Source organism: Callithrix jacchus, chromosome 15, assembly GCF_049354715.1.
Source record: "Callithrix jacchus isolate 240 chromosome 15, calJac240_pri, whole genome shotgun sequence".
Taxonomy (NCBI): domain Eukaryota; kingdom Metazoa; phylum Chordata; class Mammalia; order Primates; family Cebidae; genus Callithrix; species Callithrix jacchus.
In genome coordinates this window covers 92,014,538-92,032,765 of record NC_133516.1, presented here as the reverse complement: position 1 = coordinate 92,032,765, position 18,228 = coordinate 92,014,538, and the positions used below count along the sequence as shown (strand labels likewise).

Genomic DNA, 18,228 nt, shown 5'->3' with positions numbered 1-18,228 from the left:
ACCAGGAGAGTTTCAATAGCAAATAAAGACAGTGGTTGCAAATCCATTCATTTGAAGTGTTTGTTGTCATCCTCAGGAAATCCTGCTGCCTGTTCTTCTCCCAAGTGTCCAGACACACCAGATGCTTCTCCAACTTTACTGTCACTCATTACTAAGCTGCTGCTTCTGGCATCATTTCCTCTTGAACCGTATACAGTAACCTTGTAGAGATTTCCCTTGACAGAGAGAACCAAGCATGGTCTGCTTCAGTTTTTCCATTAGATTTTTCTCTGGGAGCTTCCTTTAGGAGGTCATCACTCATTATTTTTGGTGTGAAATTCTTACAGGACTTTGTAGAGCTAGAGTAAATTGAACATGTAATGTGCCCTATATATCATTTCAAGGCTTGAAAGCTGCAGCCCTCAGCATGCCCGAGGAGTAGTAGATTGGTTACAACGTTTTGGCAGCAGGCAGTTTGCTCAGAGTGGTTGAAAAGAAGTAAACATATGAGGACCTGCTCATTTATTATCTGTCTGCCCTGTAAGGTGTTGATTAGCACAGATCTGGCCCACCCAACTTGACTGACCTCCAAAGAGAAGAAAATGTAGCACTGGGCAGTAGTATTGATGCTTTGAGAGCAGGAAAACAGATTTCAGGTATAGCAGATGGTTTGTAGATTCACTGTGGCTTTTAAGAGATTTATATCTTCAGCCTTTAATTTTATTTCATTAACATTTTTATGAATATTTTCTTGAAGGCAATATTTTCACAAATTTCAAGGCCAACTAGAAAGGTATTTTGTTTTTTGCATCAACTGAAGACAGCATTATCAATGTATTTAAGTGATACTGAGAACTCTATGTGTGGTACTGCTTTTCTCCTCTAGCTACTTGCTGCATTTTCTCATTGTTCCTTCACTTAGAATTCCATTTCTATGATAGGGTATGTCTACACAAGCATATGGCAGGTATTTTTGTAGCAGAGAAAGAGATCTGTGTGCACACACTTTTACATCATAACATAGTTAAAGGACATGTTATTTTATTCTCTAAACTAAGCCAGAAAGTTAAACTCTTAGTAAACCATCAAACTCCCTGTTATTGTTTATTGTACTGGACATCTTGCAAATTAATTCTACTGAGTATCTACCAGGTACCAGTTTCTGGATTAAGTAAGCCTTGGCGAGCATGACGAGCATGGTAGACACGACTGCTCCGTTAATGAGGTCTTTTTTCTAAGAGTTAATGTTACAAAGGATGTTTTCACATAGTTACTAATATTCAGAGAATTTGGATAAGATACAGTCTTGATCATTTCAAACAGTTTGCCTGTATGCCATCATGTGTTTCCAGAGCAATATCAGGGCATTTTTAGTGGGGAATTTGCATCTATTCAGGTTTTCGAAGTAAAACGAAAATGTACTATCAGCAAAACATAATTTAACAAGGTCGTTTTAAGAAGGTAAGAGCAAATGGTAGTGCAAGTTATTTCATATTTTTTCTCTGAAAAATCTGAAAGTAAAACTTAGTTATGATTTAAAGTAAAACTTATCTCTCATGATTTATTACTTTTTTGAAATAAACTAATATTGCCTTTTATAACCTGTCAGTTGATTATTTGTTGCATTAGATTTAACCTACAACTTGTGGTCTCATGTACGTTTTATAAATGCAAAATCAGATCTGCTTAATGTCAAATAGCTATAGCATATCACCCACTACAATAAGCATAGTGATAAAAGTTTGCCTCTAAGCAATAATGTATATTTACAGGCTACCATACAGAAGAGTTCACCCTTAACTCTTAGCTACTTATCAATTTTATAGATAGTGTAGCTCTTAGAAACCAGGCCTAAAATTTCATGAATTTTACTCTGGTATAGGCATGTACATATGAGGATTTTATAAAGAAATCAAGAGCTGTTGATTTTTAGGGAGCTTTTGAAGAACCCTATTTCAACACCGTCCTCTTTCCATGACATCTCTTTCCTTTTCTTTTCTTTTTTGAGATGGCATTGCTGTCGCCAAGGCTGGAGTGCAGCGATGCGATCTTGGCTCACCGCAGCCTCTGCCTCCCAGGTTCAAGAGATTCTTGTGCCTCCCGAGTAGCTGGGACCACAGCCATAAAAAAATAAACTTTTTAATTTTTTTAGTAGAGATGGGGTTTCACTATGCTGGCCAGGCTGGTCTTGATCTCCTGACCTCAAGTGTTTTACCTGTCTCGGCCTCCCAAGTGCTGGGATTACAGGCATGAGCCACTGTACCCAGGCAGTCTCTTTATTTCTGAATCAAAATGTCTTGTTTAATTCAAAAATGAAATGAGGTGTGGTATGCTGCTCAATGCTGACAAAACAACATAAAACTTTTAGTAAGTGACATATGTGGCTTTTTAGCATTCTTTTTCTTTCCAACTTTTAGAAACTATAGAAATAGATTAAAAACAAAGTCTGCTGGCAAATGTCTTATTTTATTCTTAGGTGTATTTGATAAAATGTTTGGAAGTTAATGGATCTCTGAAAATTGGGAACTTTTGAGATTTGAGCCACAGTGCCCAGAGGATAATGGAAGAAGGGCTTCTTTTCCCAGGAAATGCCTTATGGGAATAATGAGGGAAGGTGGATGCCTAGCTTGGAACTTCCTGATTAAAAAGAAATTGTAAATATGAAAAATAAGTAAAAAGAGTGAATAAGTGTCATCCTTTGAAAGAAAATACCGAATATAGGAGTCCAATGTCACTAGATGGAAGGGAGAGTTAGGAGTTAGGATAACAAAGACAGTTATGACATTTTTCAAAACCAACAATAGAAATAAAAAGCCACTAACTCATAGTTTCTTACCTAGCGTGAGAGGATTAAATACAAGTTGGCAAAGTTTTTCTTATTTTGTAGGAGATAGAGCCAACCTTACTAGATCCATGACTTGAAATTGGCTGAAAGCAAGCCTAAGTTCAGAAATTCCTGGCACTTTTGATTAATCTTTAAAAAAAAATTAGTCATTCTTATCTGACCTTTTAAAATTACAGCAAGACTAAAGAAAACTTGACATTACAATTTAATAGATGCATTCTCAGAATGTGTGCATATTTTTAACTCAAAATATTCTTGCTATTTTTGAGGATTTTGTGAAGCAGTAGATTCACCTTCACACATTGCGATGTATTTTCTGCCTCTTTAGTGTGCCGTGCAATATAACATGCTGTCTACTTTCAGAGGATGTCACATGGTCTAATACTATCTTTCTTATAGCTGCGACCAGCAATGTTTCAAAATCATTAAATTGTCATTGAGTTACAAGAAACCCCAATGACTAAGTCGGCCTGTAAGCTCCCTTCTTTATTCCTGTGCTGCCATTGTGAATGGGCAAGAAAAGCAGTGTCTACCTCATAATTCATGCGTTCTCTGTATCCCCCATGACCATAGTAACAGCGCTTTGTGCGTAAAAGAGAACACTTTGTGATGCTGTCTTTGCTTGCAGGTTCAACTCTTAGGTGAACATGAAAATTATCCCCGTATTAAAATAATTCAATCATTAGTTTAAGCTCATTCTACTTTCCTTTATATAGAATAGAAAATATGTCTTTAAACCCACCCAAACTCAAAGGCTCATGGCTCCGTGGAGAAACACAGAAAGCTGCCTCTAGGTAACATGTCAGGAGGGGATGGTGCCAAAAGAGAATCCTGGTCTTATCCCTGCTGTTCCTGGTCCTGCTGAAGGAGAGGAAAAAACACCAGATGGGACAGTTTCAGTGTGTGACCACTGGCAAATGTCTTCATGCTGTAAACCTCAACTTTATTATCTAGAAAATGACAATAACCTCCCATTATCTATAAAATGGGGCCACTTCCTACCTCACGTATTTCTCAGGGATGTTAAAAGGGTTAAATAAGTTGGTGTGTGAGAAAGTCTCTGCAAACTGTGAAGTGCTGTCCAAATATAAGGACTCATAACAGTAACTTTTACTAAGCAGAAAGACTAGCAATAGACTAGGCAAGTCACTTCAATGGGGCTTCTGTTTCCTTCTTTAGAATTCTTTCCCCATACTGCCAGCTGACTTTATTTATGTTTGTACTCTTTGAAGCTCTTTGATTTACAGCTGGCACTCCATGATTATAAATATATAGCACTATGCTGTCATCACCCTGGAGGCCAGCATCAGGCTAACTATATAAAATCCTGCAGTTCAGAGCAAAAAGGACCAAAGGCAAGTTTTGGTGATTGCTTACACGTTAGTGACAAGGCTGGCAGCCTGGAGCCAAAATGTGCCAGCACCTACATAAAACTGTCCTTCAGCCAGAATTACAACAAGTCATGCAATCTTTCAAAATTAATCAAAATTAACCCAAATTAACATCTCTCTTGTTTTGCCTTCCTTTTTTTTTTTTTTTTTTTTAAAGCAACTTACGACGTTTTCTCAAGCCCTATGACATCAGAAGAGCCTGAGATTTCAGAGTCCTATACAGGTATACCCGGCCTCTCGATTCTGTCTTTGGATCCCAGGTGTCCCAACAGCACTTGGTGGCTTTTCCTTTAGTCTTTTGCAGAGTGAAAAAGTGTGCTCTCTGGAACTCTGCATGGGTGAAATTTCCACCTGTGTCAGGGAGACATGTTTTACCCACTCCTCCTGTAGACTGATTAGTTCTTTACATCTCTTGATAAATAAGCTCTGTCACATGAGGGAGATGCAGATAGATTTGGCTGCCACTGAGGAAAAGTAATGTAACAGCTTATCACTCTATTGTTCAGAATCGGCATAAAAAGTCTTAAGAGTTTCTAGATCGTTTTGTCTAGAGCAATAAGTCTTAAATGGGGGTAATTTTTACTCCCATCCCTTCCCCAGGACATTTGCTAATGTTGAGACATTTTTGGTTGTCACAGCTTGGGGAAGGACTACTAGCTTCTAGTGGGTAGCAACTGGGGTGCTGTGAAACCCATGCAGTACACAGAGCAGCTTCCCACAGGGCAGTATTCGACCCTAAGTGTCAATAGTGCTAAGGTGAGAAACCATGCTGTAGAACAGTCACATAATTCATTTGACCATAGCAGTTCACTGGGTCTAATCTTTGGCATTCCATTACTGACCCATCTATAGTAAGTTACCTCAGTCCACCAGTTCCTTTTAAAAAATGTTTATCAAATACCTACTAAACTGGGTACTGTAGGAGATTCAAAGGGAGTAAGACTGGTTTCTTCCAGGTGTAGATATATGTCTGATATTTTTTATATATGTAATATTATTTGTGTCATAAATAAAAGTATATAATTTTAAAGAGCAGAAAATGAAACAATGAAATAGAACGTCTAAACAAATAGAAATAGTAGTGCGTTCAGTTAGCAATTATGAAACAATGAAGAAACCAGAAAAGCCCATTGAAAACCAGTTGAATGTATGAAACACTGTTTAATCATGGTTTCTAATATTTAAAGAATGTATGTTTTTTAAAGCGAGCTCCCCTTCAACTCCTAATGTATCACTAATTTAAAAATGTGGGTCAGCAATCCCTCAAGTATTGATATTTTTCCTCGTATGAGGCGTAATTTATTACTCCTGAATTTGTATTTTATTCCTGGGGCCTTCTGCTTTTATAAATGTTGACATTTATTCCAACAGCAACAAGTGACCGTATTCTGGATTCTGTCCCACCTAAAACTTCTAGAACTCTTGAACAGCCAAGGGCAACACTGGGTAATGTTTTTAACAGAAAAATCATACTTTATTTTCCATCGAAAAAAATTCATGTGAATGCCTTTCTTCTAAATGACCATTTCATTCCATCACATCTAAGCATTTTTCTATCTTATTTCTTAATATACATGTCTACATATTTTAAATACGGCCATCTTTTATGTTCCATTTGGGCACTCTGTTTTATTATTTTGAACTGTAATAGATAATATTTTCCCTATACTTTTAGTTAGGAAAGCTTTGAAAACTGCATGAGCATCATCACCGACACCCTCTCATCTCACACGTGTTTGGCCTCTGTCACTTTACTTCCGTGCTTCAAGTCTGCCCGAAGTCAGCTACTGAACAACCATCATTCCAGCCTCTTTCCTATTTTAAATCAGAATTTTATTCACTAGCTTTCAAGACCACATGCATTTTTCATCTTTAATCACGTACCTGTGGCATGTGCTTTATACCATCTAAAAGCTTGTTAAAATTCTTAAAATACCTCATTTTAACTGGGATTATTTGACGGGATGGGGTGTTTGTGTTTTCAGCTCCAAGTGAAACACTGTTTGTTCCTCAAAATCTGGAAATCTTTACCAGTCCTGAAACGCAGCCTACAGCACCTGGTAACTAATGACATTTGTGTAGTTATATGCATTGAAGAAACAGGTAATGTGATAAAAAGTCATGTTGGCCATTTCAGAATCTTGGGTTTTGTTGTTGTTGTTTGTGTGTTTGTTGGTTTTTGCTAAATATTTCCCTTCAGTCTCTACTATGAAATTATTCAGAGAACTGAGTTATCTGTCATACTTAGCCTTATGATCGTCCTCAGAATTTTCACAATCCTGAAGTCTATATATTTTGAGGAATTGTTCCCTTCCAACCCTTCTTTCACCTTTGCCAGCTGGAAAATAGGAGCAGAATTATAATTATTGCAAAATATCTTCCCTTCTACTTAGCACATTTAGATACCATTTGATCAAAGTATTTTACCCAAAGTAGTCTAAGTATAGAGAGCACCAAGTAGGCTTTGCAGTCCTGGACATGATGAGGAAAGATGGATAAAGAGAGGTAATGCAACCTACATATTCTAATAAAATTATTGCAATAGCAAAGTTTATAACTCTTGGTGGGGATAGTAAAGAGCTACACAGTTAAGGTTCTGGGCCAGGTGTGGTGGCTCACACCTGGAATGCCGGCATTTTGGGAGGCCAAGGCGGGCAGATCACATGAGGTCAGGAGTTCGAGACCAGCATGACCAACACGGTGAAACCCTGTCTCTAGTAAAAATACAGAAATTAGCCAGGTGTGGTAGTGAACACCTGTAGTCCCAGCTGCTCAGGAGGCTGAGGCACAAGAATTGCTTGAACTTGGGAAGCCACGGTTATCGTGAGCCAAGATTGCGCCATGCACTCCAGCCTGGGCGACAGAATGAGACTCCGTTTTGTTTTTTGTTTTTTTTGTTTTTTTAAGTAGTTCCAAATTTCTGTTATTTGTGCTTGTTTTCCTACTGTTAAATGTCATCCTTTTGAGTTTTTAATTGTACCTCGTGTTCTAAAATGCCTCAAGGCTGCTTACTTCTGATACATAATTGAACAATGTATATCTTCAGTTCTCACATGGAAGTGTAATATCTTTTGTCCCAGTCACCCCTTGTTTGTTTGAGCACCTATTATACATAAAACAAGGTACTGGGCATTCTATGGATATAAGGAAATATAAAGCAGTTCTTGTACTTGAAGTTTGCAAGTTTACAGGTACAACCTGATTGACCCCTGAGAAATATCATATATCAAAGATATATTAAATCTTCTTTCAGCTCCCCAGCAAACTACATCTATTCCTTCTACACCAAAACGGCGTCCCAGGCCCAAACCGCCAAGAACCAAACCTGGTAAATGTGTCTTTATCCTTGCATGATATGTAATTGCAGATGGATAATGTCCATCTTCTTATAGAAAGAAGGAGAGCCAGGTGCGGTGGCTCACACCTATATCCCTAGCGCTTGGAGAGGCCAAGGCAGGAGGATCACTTGAGACCAGGAGTTTAAGACCACCCTGAGCAAGCCAGTAAGACTCTGTCTCTGCAAAATGGTTAAAACATTAGCCACATGTGGTGGACTGCTTGAGCCCAGGAATTTGAGGCTGCCGTGAGCTATAATGCCACCACTGCATTCAAGCCTGGGCAACAGAGCAAGACCCTGTCTCCAGGAAAAAAAAAAGGATATGTTCTATAGTTTATTTACAAAATTTAAGATTAACTAAAGATGAATAATTAATGTGCAAAATAGCAAAACTCAAATGCCTCCAAAAGGGGTTTACTGAAAATTATACTTTTGCATGTGAATTTTGGTAAAAAGCTAGAAACAAGTCATACTCATAGCAATATAGGGTGATACATGTAAATCATTTTTTGTGTGGGAATGTTTATTAAAATATTAGGGTGATGGTTCTGATTTTTTTGGTACCTACTCTGTTTTCAATTTTGCACCAGGGCAATGGCTGAGTTAGAGAGGATGTGACTCTGGTTTTCAAATAGATGGTAACCTTGAGAAGTTATAACATAAAGATGACCGCACAACATACATTTATGTGACTTATTTCTGAGACTATAATATTTGTGTAAATGCTTCAATCATTTACACAATGCTTGAAGAAAGAGGTGAAGATTCAGGCTCCAAAATACATGTAGGATTTAGACAGAAGAAAAGGGGAAGGGAATAACATATATATTATAGCACAGAGTTTGGGTGGTACAGATGCTTATTAACCTGGAGGTCGATTCTTCATTGTCAAACAGTAACACTCAGAATCATGTTTGACCAACTGGGTTTTGCTTATTCTATTATAAGATAAATGTAATTTTGTATGATGTATACGCTTATAACAGCTTAAAAATTATTCCTCAAAATTTTAATCATTGTATACTTTGACCACTAAATATGGCAGGACTTTAAACAGGTCATTGAGTTCCTCTGTAGAGGGTATTTTTTTATGGTCTCCAGGATATTTCAATATTTTTTTTCCTTTCCATCATCAGAAAGGACCACAAGTGCTGGAACGATTACACCTAAAATTTCTAAAAGCCCTGAACCTACATGGACAACACCGGGTAATAATGATATGTCCTTCGTGGACATGTTGCTTCATTTCACCGTGGAAAATCTAGCACCCCAGCTTTTATGTAATGTCTATTAGCTACTGAGATGGTCAAAATGGCTCATTGGAACAGTAGGGCCCATCTCACAGAGGATACCAACTCCATAGCTCTTGTGCTTGTGGCTAGCTGACCCACAGTTAATAGGTCTGAACTCAGCCTGCAGATGTCATTCTGAGCCAGCTTTTGAACCATTGCTGCTTCCTTGTCATCTATCCAGTCATTGTATTTGAAGCTGAATCTTGTATACAGTGCTCTTTTTATTTTTACTAACACTCTCAAGTTCAACTTCAGACTTCATTTGGAAAAACAACTTTTAATTTCATGCTAGTAGAATTACTTTATGCTTCAGATTATAGCATTATGCCTATTGGTGAATATTTTTTGAGAGTAATTTTTTATGAAAGTGTGTTTAGGTAGACAGGCTCAAAGTGACAGATTTTGGAAACATTAGGAGAAAAAACTCCACTACCCTAAAATTATATGCAGGGAGTTTATGTTTATTGTTGTATCTTCAAAAGACATGTACATCAGTTATTGGTTTGGATGATTTTACATTTTTTCCTTTTTAGTTTATAAGGCTGATAAAAATATAGCAGGTCTTAATACCGGTGAGGGGTTGATAGGTGCAGCAAACCACCACAGCACAAGTTTACCTGTGTAACCTGCACATACATTGGCAAATATTAATTGTAAAACATGGTGGGGTTTTTTTTCCATGGTGCTCAGACTTAGATGTGCTCGAGAAACATAAAGGGTGCAAAATAATTAGACTGATTTTTAAAAATCATAGATTAAAAGACCTAGCTTTTCTTTGAATAATTATTGTGACTATTTAGTAGCAATGCTATATTTGTTAGTTAAATATATTCTTGAAATGTTTTTTCTATACAAGATGAAAATTAACTACTTCTTTGGGAATGGATAATGAAATATTCTTTTAATGGAGTATTTCCAAAATATTCCAAGGCATTAGGTTCTTTCCACTTAATGTATAGTTTATTTCTAGGTTTTACTGCTGTGGTTTTAGACACTGAAATGGCTAAATATTGATTTATTTATTATTTTGTTTCTTTATTTTTCCAGCTCCCAGTAAAACACAGTCTATTTCTTTGAAACCTAAATTCCCTCTCAGCCCAGAAGTGACACACACCAAACCTGGTAATTACCCTAAACTTTTTTGAATATTCCAAAAGTGGGGTCATGTTTTATGCAATTCTTTGGAGCAAGAATTTCTGGTTTGTATGTTGACGATTGTTACCTTTTTCCATGTAAAGAGGGTGCAAGCATGCAATGAAATGATCTCATCATAAACAGCCGCAGTGATATCACAGCATTGCTCTGAGAACTGTGGTGGATTTTTATATTCACGATCACCACAGAGAAAGCACAGAAATGTAATGAATGATTGAGAACTCCCCTTCTAGTACTGCAAAATACTTTCCAATACCAATATTGACTGGAATTCTAACCACATAAACAATAGTCTTTCAGCTGGAAACAAGATGTTTCTGTCTTCTAAGAACTCTGCATTATTTTAGAGCTTCTCAGTTCTCAGGCTAGAAGACCAGAAAGACCAGTATTTTCCTAACGATCCAAGTCTTCTAAATTGGTGCTGATTTCTGAACACCGACATCTGTTTACCTCTTAGGAATTTTTAGTGGCGTTTTCCTTTAAAAAAAAAAAAAAAAAAACTGCTTTTGCAGGAAGGGATTGTTCTCTATATATAATTTAAGACATGAAGATTGTGGAATGGCTGGGCGTGGTGGCTCACGCCTGTAATCCCAGCACTTTGGAAGGCCAAGGCAGGCGAATCATCAGGTCAGGAGTTCAAGACCAGCTTGGCCAACATGGTGAAACCCCGTCTCTATTAAAAATACAAAAATTAGCCGGATGTGGTGGTGCGTGCCTGTAATCCCAGCTACTCGGGAGACTGAGGCAGGAGAGTTGCTTGAACCCAGAAAGTGGAGGTTGCAGTGAGCTGAGACCGTGCCATTGGATGCCAGCCTAGGCAACAGAGTAACACTCCACTCAAAAAGAAAAAAAAATTGTGGAATATATTGAATGACCAAATTTTGGAGTTTTCTATCTATCTGTAATTCATATAGCAGTCTTAAATGTTGACTTATAAGATTGACTTCAGGGAACTTGTCACCACTGAGTGTCATCATTATCTAAATATTAAACCCTTACCACTGGAAGGAAAATATTTCTCACTGTAATGTTTAATGGATTTTGAACTTGCATTTCCATTAATGGCATATTTACAAAGTAGGATTATTAAAGCAAGAGATTTTCTGCTAAAGTGGGCATGATTTATTTTTGCAATGAAATAGCTAAGGAAGAAAAATGTAACTGCTCGAAGAAAGAATCCTCATTACTCCCTGTAAAGAAGCGGTGAGACTTCCAGGTGTAGGTGCAGACTGAAGGAAACTGGGGATTAGGCAAAGGGAGTGTAGTTGACACTGTGACCATTGATGAGGTCTCCAAGTCAGAGAAATGGAATGAAAAACTCCCACTCAGTGGTTTTTCGGAGGAAGCAGGATAGCTAGTAAAACTCAATGCCTTAATAGTGGTTTAAATCAAATAACTCTGACAGCTTATGAGAGAAGGGTTTAATACACACTTATTTAAAAATCATGCTTAGAGAGCTTTGGGATAAAGTAGCAACTAGGCTGTATTTTGAACAGAGGGCTATTACCAAGCAGATCATGAAATATTACTGTTTGTTTGAGTCATCAAATTTAAGCATTTCTCTCCAAAATAATTATTTCTGTTATTATAAAATTGAAACACATCAAAAAATGCTCCAAATATTGGTTACAGTTTTATATGATAGGTTACATTGTTCATTTCAGTGGTTTCTAAGAAAAGATTTCTGAGAGGAAATTAATACAAATGAGGAAGGAAGGGTATATTCTTACCATTCTAAGGTGTTTGAGCAAAAAGACCTCTTAATTTCACATTTCTTTTAAAATAGGAAGAATTACTTGGAGGCTAATGTGTTTACATTCCTTTGATTTCTAAACCTTCTAATCATCTAAGAAAATCCACCTTTCTTCTAACAGCAGTGTAATGACTTTAGAATCCACACCCAGACCTGTGCCAACTCAACAGGACCTTGAATGGTCCATAGCAACACAGGATGACGACTGGATCTCTGCAAACCATTGCTTTCGCTTGAGATTCTTACATGTTATTTTATTTATTTTTATTTAGGGCAGACCACCCTTGTAGCTCTCCTAAAGATCTCTGTTTCTAGCCAAGGTTCAGAAGAGCAAATAAACCACCCAAAGCTTTTTGAGGCCTCTCCAGGTGCTCTCCTCACACTCTTCCGGTTTTCCGTTTCACTTTCCATTACAGGCTGCTTTTCCTTTGGCTTTACTTGGTGGTTCAGTCAACGAGGAAAAATCCACATTGATTTGGGCTTGTTATATAAACACAATTCAGTGCATTTCTCAAAAACCACAGCCACTTACCATGTCTTAACTTGTCTACCTCATCCAATGGGAATTGTTTCCTTCATGGTTTAATCTTTAAACTTCTAATGGACTGAAAATAAGGGAGTGCCCCAGTTACAGGTATTTGTTTCATGTAACTGTCTTCCAAGGTGGATAGAATTGTAAGTTGTTCTCATTTCTCCCCATGTATGTGAGTCAAATTTGTCTTTGTTTTGTGTGGAGATGAGTGGCTTAGTCATGTACAGACCACTCAGCTTTGTTATGGAACATTTTGTAACTTCACCCATAATTCCTTATGATTGCCAAATAGAAGAAGTCTTGTCAGAAGAGATATTCATTTTTACTAAACATAGACTTTTATGTGCAGTTGACTTTGAAGCTTAATTGATGGAGTGAGTTCTATGCCTGTTTGGTTTCGAACTCAGTTGGGAACTCAAAAAGGCAGATTTTTCCTTGTAACTTTAAAAGCGACATTCTTTAAATTTTGTGGAGTCTAAAAGATGCAATGAGTAGCAGATCTTATGTTCTTTGTCACTTGTGGAAGGCAGCTTTGTAGAATCAAAAACATGAATCACAACCTTGAAGTTTCAAAATGATTTGTCTGCTATCTTCAGGTGTGAATGCTTATTTCATATTGATTATATTTCATGTATTGATATTTATTTTCTTCTTGTCCTATAGCACCGAGATACCTAGACTATGCGTACACTGTCTTACACATACACACCTACAATTCTTTCTTTCTCACACACTCATTCTCTCTCACATATTCTCCTCTCTCCTTCTCCCACATGTACTCTTCTCTCCTTTCCTCTCTCTCACACACACACACATCCTCCCCTCCCTCTTCCTTTCCCTCTCTCCTCTCACACACACACTCTCCCTCCTGTCTTCTCTCATACAGCTCACTCGCTCACACACTCACTCAGAATTTTCAGTTTGTCATAGGTATTTCAGTCTGACACATCACTACTGCTTTGTGTTCATCTGTTACAATCTATCTCTGCACAAGTTCTTGAGAAATCAGTATTCTGGGCTTTTAAAAACAACTTTTCACTTGGTTCTTTTGCACCTAATCTGTACTGTTTAAAACAACCTTAACACACAATTTTTTTGATCACAGGTATGCTAATGGATGACAACGCCTTTAAATAGCACCTTATGCTATTATGCATTGCTTTTAGAAATAAAAATTCTCTACATGCATTCTTACATTTTTCAGTTGCTAAAAACTAGTTGCTATATAGAAGCAATTGTTGTTAGCTGCTACATAGAAACAACTCCCTTGTTAAGTAATATCAGAGATAATTCCTGATAAGTCTAATAATGTTAGAAATGTATAAATAGAAGAATGATTTAAGTTCTATTAAGATGGTCTGTGAATGCCATATTGATCAGTTTCTTTCTATAAGAAAAAAGTTCAAGAATCTTAATTTTTTCTTTCCATTTCAAAAATAAACAATTCATTTTTTATTTTCTTCTTGTTAAACAGCAATTCTTTTTGTTCATAGAAGAATAAGAAACTTATTGGTTAATCTTTTTTAAAGCCAAAATATTGTAACCAAAGTACATTGAGCATGAAATTTAATTTACTGATTGCTAGTGTGAATAAACATTGGAAAGTTTATCAGAATATTTAGATGTTATTTAACATTTTATGAAATCTGAGACTGCTTTTGGACTCATTGGGTTTTTTGGACTCATTGGTTTACCATTCAAATGGGTTAACTTTCATATGTGAACCAATTTGTTTACCAGCAATAGAAACTAGTGAATACAGGGGCCGTCATATGAACTTGCAGTCCCTTTTGAACCCTAAGTTTAATTCCTGTCTTTTTGTGCGGGAACGCCAGGTCCAGCCAAGCTGGAGATCGTTGCAAACTTAACAGCACAGACACAGTACCAGGGGTTGAGTCTGTTGCCTTTTCTATTTCCTTGGATGAACCTGGCTGTCCTGCAAGAAACAAATGGCAGGTGACAGGACACTCTGAACAGCCTCAGAGAGGCTACTCAGGACTCCCTCTAAGTTAGTATCTCCTCAGCACCAGAGGCAAACCAGAATATCGGGAAGTGATGGTAACAGCTAAAAATCAACAACAAAAAGGAGAATTCTCAATTCTTGTGGTTTGTAGAGAGGATGTGGAAGGCTGAACTTCACTGGCAGAAGCCAGTAGAACCTAATCATTCACCCAGGAGAGAACACTGTTTAAAGTAAAGAACATGTAAGTTCTATCTTAACGGGTACTCTTCAGCATTGCTTTTGATATTACTTGCTTTTATTGCAGCCCCAGAACCTCAGACTCCACTGCCCTCAGAGTCAACAATAGGTAATAAAGCTTTTTATAATAGTGAAAACAAAGTATCTTTAACACTCTCCATGTTCAGCTTTGGGTTTTTTTGTTGTTTTTTTTTTAAATATTGTTCTGTGCTGTTCTTTTTTTTTTTTTTTTTTTTTTTTTTTGACATGAAGTTTCACTCTTGTTGCCCAGGCTAGAGTGCAGTGGTGTGATCTCGGCTCATTGCAACCTCCACCTCCCAGATTCAAGCAATTCTCCTGCCTCAGCCTCCCAAGTAGCTGGGATTATAGGCCTGAGCCACCACGCCCAGCTAATTTTTTGTATTTTTAGTAGAGACAGGGTTTCGCCACCTTGGCCAGGCTGGTCTCCAACTCCTGACATCAGGTGAGCCACCCACCTCGGCCTCCCAAAGTACTGGGATTACAGGCAGGAGCCACCATGCCCAGCCCAATATGTCTTAATTGTCCTTCAGTTCTTTTTCCAGCCATTTTTGCCCGAAGATATACTATCAGCCTGTGCTTGATTTATGCAGAGGTTCTGAGACACCCATGAAAGCAATACTAATTTTAATTTGATACATTCTTTATTTTCTCTCAGTTCCATTTTAGGAATATGTCCTGAGTTTGTTCTAACCTGTTTATTGCCAGGGGAGGAGCCTGACTTTCATAGGATATATTTATGTGTTCTCTTTTGGAGGTGTTTTTCTTACTTTCAAAACTCTAACTTTTGCAGATTTTCTTGAAAAGCTCTGTGATTTTTACAGATTTAAATACTCTGATGTGTCACTAGGAAATCCACTCAGAGAAATAGAAAAACCAACCCCAATTTTTATAGCTTTTCTTCAAAAGAGAAAAAAAAAATGTGTTCTGGTGCCATCTTAGCCAATTACCCATATTTTCCTTCATAACATGACCTGCTGGTTGCATTATTACAGTCACATATTCCAAATGAGAATCTTGCCTTTTTGTTCCACTTCTCTTTCCAGACTTAACTGACTGGCTACATTTTTTGTTCACTTTGTCAAAAACACAGGAATCTATTGAAGTAGAAAAGAAACTTCATATGTGAATAAAAGTTTCACCATTTATATTTGCTCAACCTAGTAATTAAAAATTAAGCATATTCCGTGTTTTAAATACGTGTCCTCATTTTTCCTTTGATCTTGATTCATTCTTGATTTTTTTTCACACTGTCTTAGGACCTGAAACACTGGGAACGAAACCTTCAACAACAACATTAGGTAATAGAGTTATTGCGTGGCTGACCTTCATTTCCTCTTTTCCTGACTGCAGGTATCTGTGTTGACAGGCTCACATTAATGAATTAATACATTAATGCCCATTTGTGTGTGTAAGTGCTTTGTTCTTCAGAAAAGAAAAAAGTCCCATAGATAGTTTATCAACTGTGTCTCATTTTTTAAAAGTTGCCTTTCCTGAAGTAATTACTCAATTCAAAGCCTTCTGCTTATATTGTTGATTTGTAGATATTTTAAATGCTAAGTGAAAAATTTCTGTGATTGAATCTTAGGCTAAATATATTTTAATTTTTATCCCAAATGGCTTTATAAAGGCAACCTTTCACATGTTCCTGTTGAACATAGGCCTTCAGTATTTTTGAATGACTGTCTTCTCTAAGCAGTACAAAGTTTTGAGATTTTCCATCTCAAAATGGAAGAACAGATCTCGTGGACAGTTTATTAATCTTTGACAAAAGTTATTCAAGACCTCATTTAACTAGGTAAATAATGATAGAAACTCGCAAAGCAGATGGACACATGTCCACAGTAAATCAAAGGGCTTAACTGTGCTTCTAAGATGGGTGTAATATTTATCATCAGTTTGTAAATCCACTCTTCTTGTATTAACTTGCTAATTTTCTTTCTTCAGCACCACGAAAGACCAAAAGACCAGGTCGTCGCCCCCGCCCACGTCCCCGCCCTAAAACCACACCCAGTCCAGATGTGCCCAAGTTCAAACCGGGTAAATGTGATATTCACGTTACAGTTAATGTAGGAAGTGGAATATGGCAGCTGTCACCTACTTGAGCAGCTGGGCTTTAGGAACCGGTGGAATTGACTTTGAGCATCTGTACTCACTTTCTATACTCATTTTTATATGCGTACTGTATAATACGTTTATACTCTCAGTCATAGTTATTAGGTACACACAGCAGAAAGCTGGCCCATTAAGCGGATTACTAAAGTAAGGCACCTTGAAATCTTATGATGTGCATTCATGGCAGCTGAGGCGCAGGGAAGCACCAAGGAGAAAGGACAATAGGAAAAGTAAAAGGGAAAATCACATTCAGAAAAACTACATCATTTAGACAGAGTATCCTAGCTTGGGGCATCATGTTTCCCTCCTCAAGATGCCACTTCTTTAAATACTTGATGCTTTTGGTGTTTCCTTCTGTAGCCCGGGAACCTGCCACGATACTGCCGGAACCCTTGGTGCCCACAACTGGTAATTCTACTCCCCCCACCCTGGCTGCTTTCACGGTTGTTGCTTTCGCCTTCCCCATTCTCCATTACAGGCATGACTGCAGTTCCACCGCCTCATCACCATTTCATCCCACGCTTTTCCTCACCTTTCCTGTCTGGGTCTGAAGATCCTAAAGACAGAGTTCTAAAACGATCCAGTGTGCTCATTTAGGGAAGGTCTGTGGTCTCGCACACAACCTCCTGGTTCTCTGCTGACTTCTGTCTTCCCCATGTGTCCTGGGGTTGAGAAAGCCATCAGCTCCCTCTCAGACAGGGACCTCTGTGCTCATCCTGCGCTGAACAGATGGCAACATTTTACTGCAGCGCCATGGTTCGCATTTCACTGCTTCACTGATTCAACTTCTAAGACTTTCTTCCTTTTAAAAAGCTGCTTGAAATAATGGTTTCTTTGGTTTTTCTGTTTCTTTGAAAAATCTTTTTGAGTAGGTTTGGATAACTAGAGGCACCAAGATGATCCTTGGTCTAGAGTCCAATGTAAGACTAGTGATGGTCTTTGGAACTTGAGAGCATTAAAAGTCCTAAGCTGGTTTTATTGCTTTTAGTACTAAAACTGTTTGATTATAATCATTTTATTATAGTTTAACTCTTAAAATCTAAAACGACTTTACTTTGGAAAATCCCAGACATTGGCAGCCATGTAACATTATTTTTCTCATGTGTAATTTTAAGTGTTTATGGATTACTTCCGATCATCTCCTAAGCAATCAGATTTCTACCTTGCTGTTTTTATACTGAATAAGAAAGTATATTCTAATTTTCCATCAGAGAAATAGTACTTTGTCTATTTTGAGGTTATTTATATAGGGAAAACATCTTATAACACTTCTTATTACTTTTGCCCAAAAACACATTTACTGATCGTTTTTCCTTTCAGGAAGAACTAATTATGCTAGTTTGTAGTAAAAATGGAGACCCTTTTCACCCTTCCCACACCCAAGAAATTTTTATAGATTCATGGAATCTGTATAGTGTTCAGCCAACTTATTCTTAATTTTCACAGTGACAGCCATGACCCATTTTGCTAATTTTAATACCTTTTTCTTTAGCCTCAAAACCATCCGAGAGTCCTAAAACCACACACGGACCAGATGCACCTCAAATTCAGCCTGGTAATCGCTACTTTCAATGCCTTGATCTATAAATGAGAAAACAATGTGTAAGTAAC

The 18,228-nt window shown here is 37.5% G+C and overlaps 1 protein-coding gene across 34 annotated transcripts in view; it reads left to right on the top strand.

Moving 5' to 3' along the window:
• Window positions 1-18,228, top strand: part of ABI3BP (ABI family member 3 binding protein) — a 263,790-nt gene that overhangs the window by 146,702 nt on the left and 98,860 nt on the right. For 28 of the 34 annotated variants that reach the window (XM_035274239.3, XM_035274262.3, XM_054246097.2 and 25 more), the window contains 11 exons: window positions 4,373-4,438; window positions 5,587-5,661; window positions 6,201-6,275; window positions 7,469-7,543; window positions 8,689-8,760; window positions 9,892-9,966; window positions 14,552-14,593; window positions 15,762-15,803; window positions 16,450-16,542; window positions 16,978-17,025; window positions 18,110-18,172. In XM_035274239.3, coding sequence (XP_035130130.3) covers window positions 4,373-4,438; window positions 5,587-5,661; window positions 6,201-6,275; window positions 7,469-7,543; window positions 8,689-8,760; window positions 9,892-9,966; window positions 14,552-14,593; window positions 15,762-15,803; window positions 16,450-16,542; window positions 16,978-17,025; window positions 18,110-18,172 — 726 coding nt within the window. The remainder of the gene's footprint in view (window positions 1-4,372; window positions 4,439-5,586; window positions 5,662-6,200; window positions 6,276-7,468; window positions 7,544-8,688; window positions 8,761-9,891; window positions 9,967-14,551; window positions 14,594-15,761; window positions 15,804-16,449; window positions 16,543-16,977; window positions 17,026-18,109; window positions 18,173-18,228) is intronic. The other 6 variants (XM_078352229.1, XM_035274246.3, XM_078352228.1 and 3 more) reach the window with 2 other exon arrangements.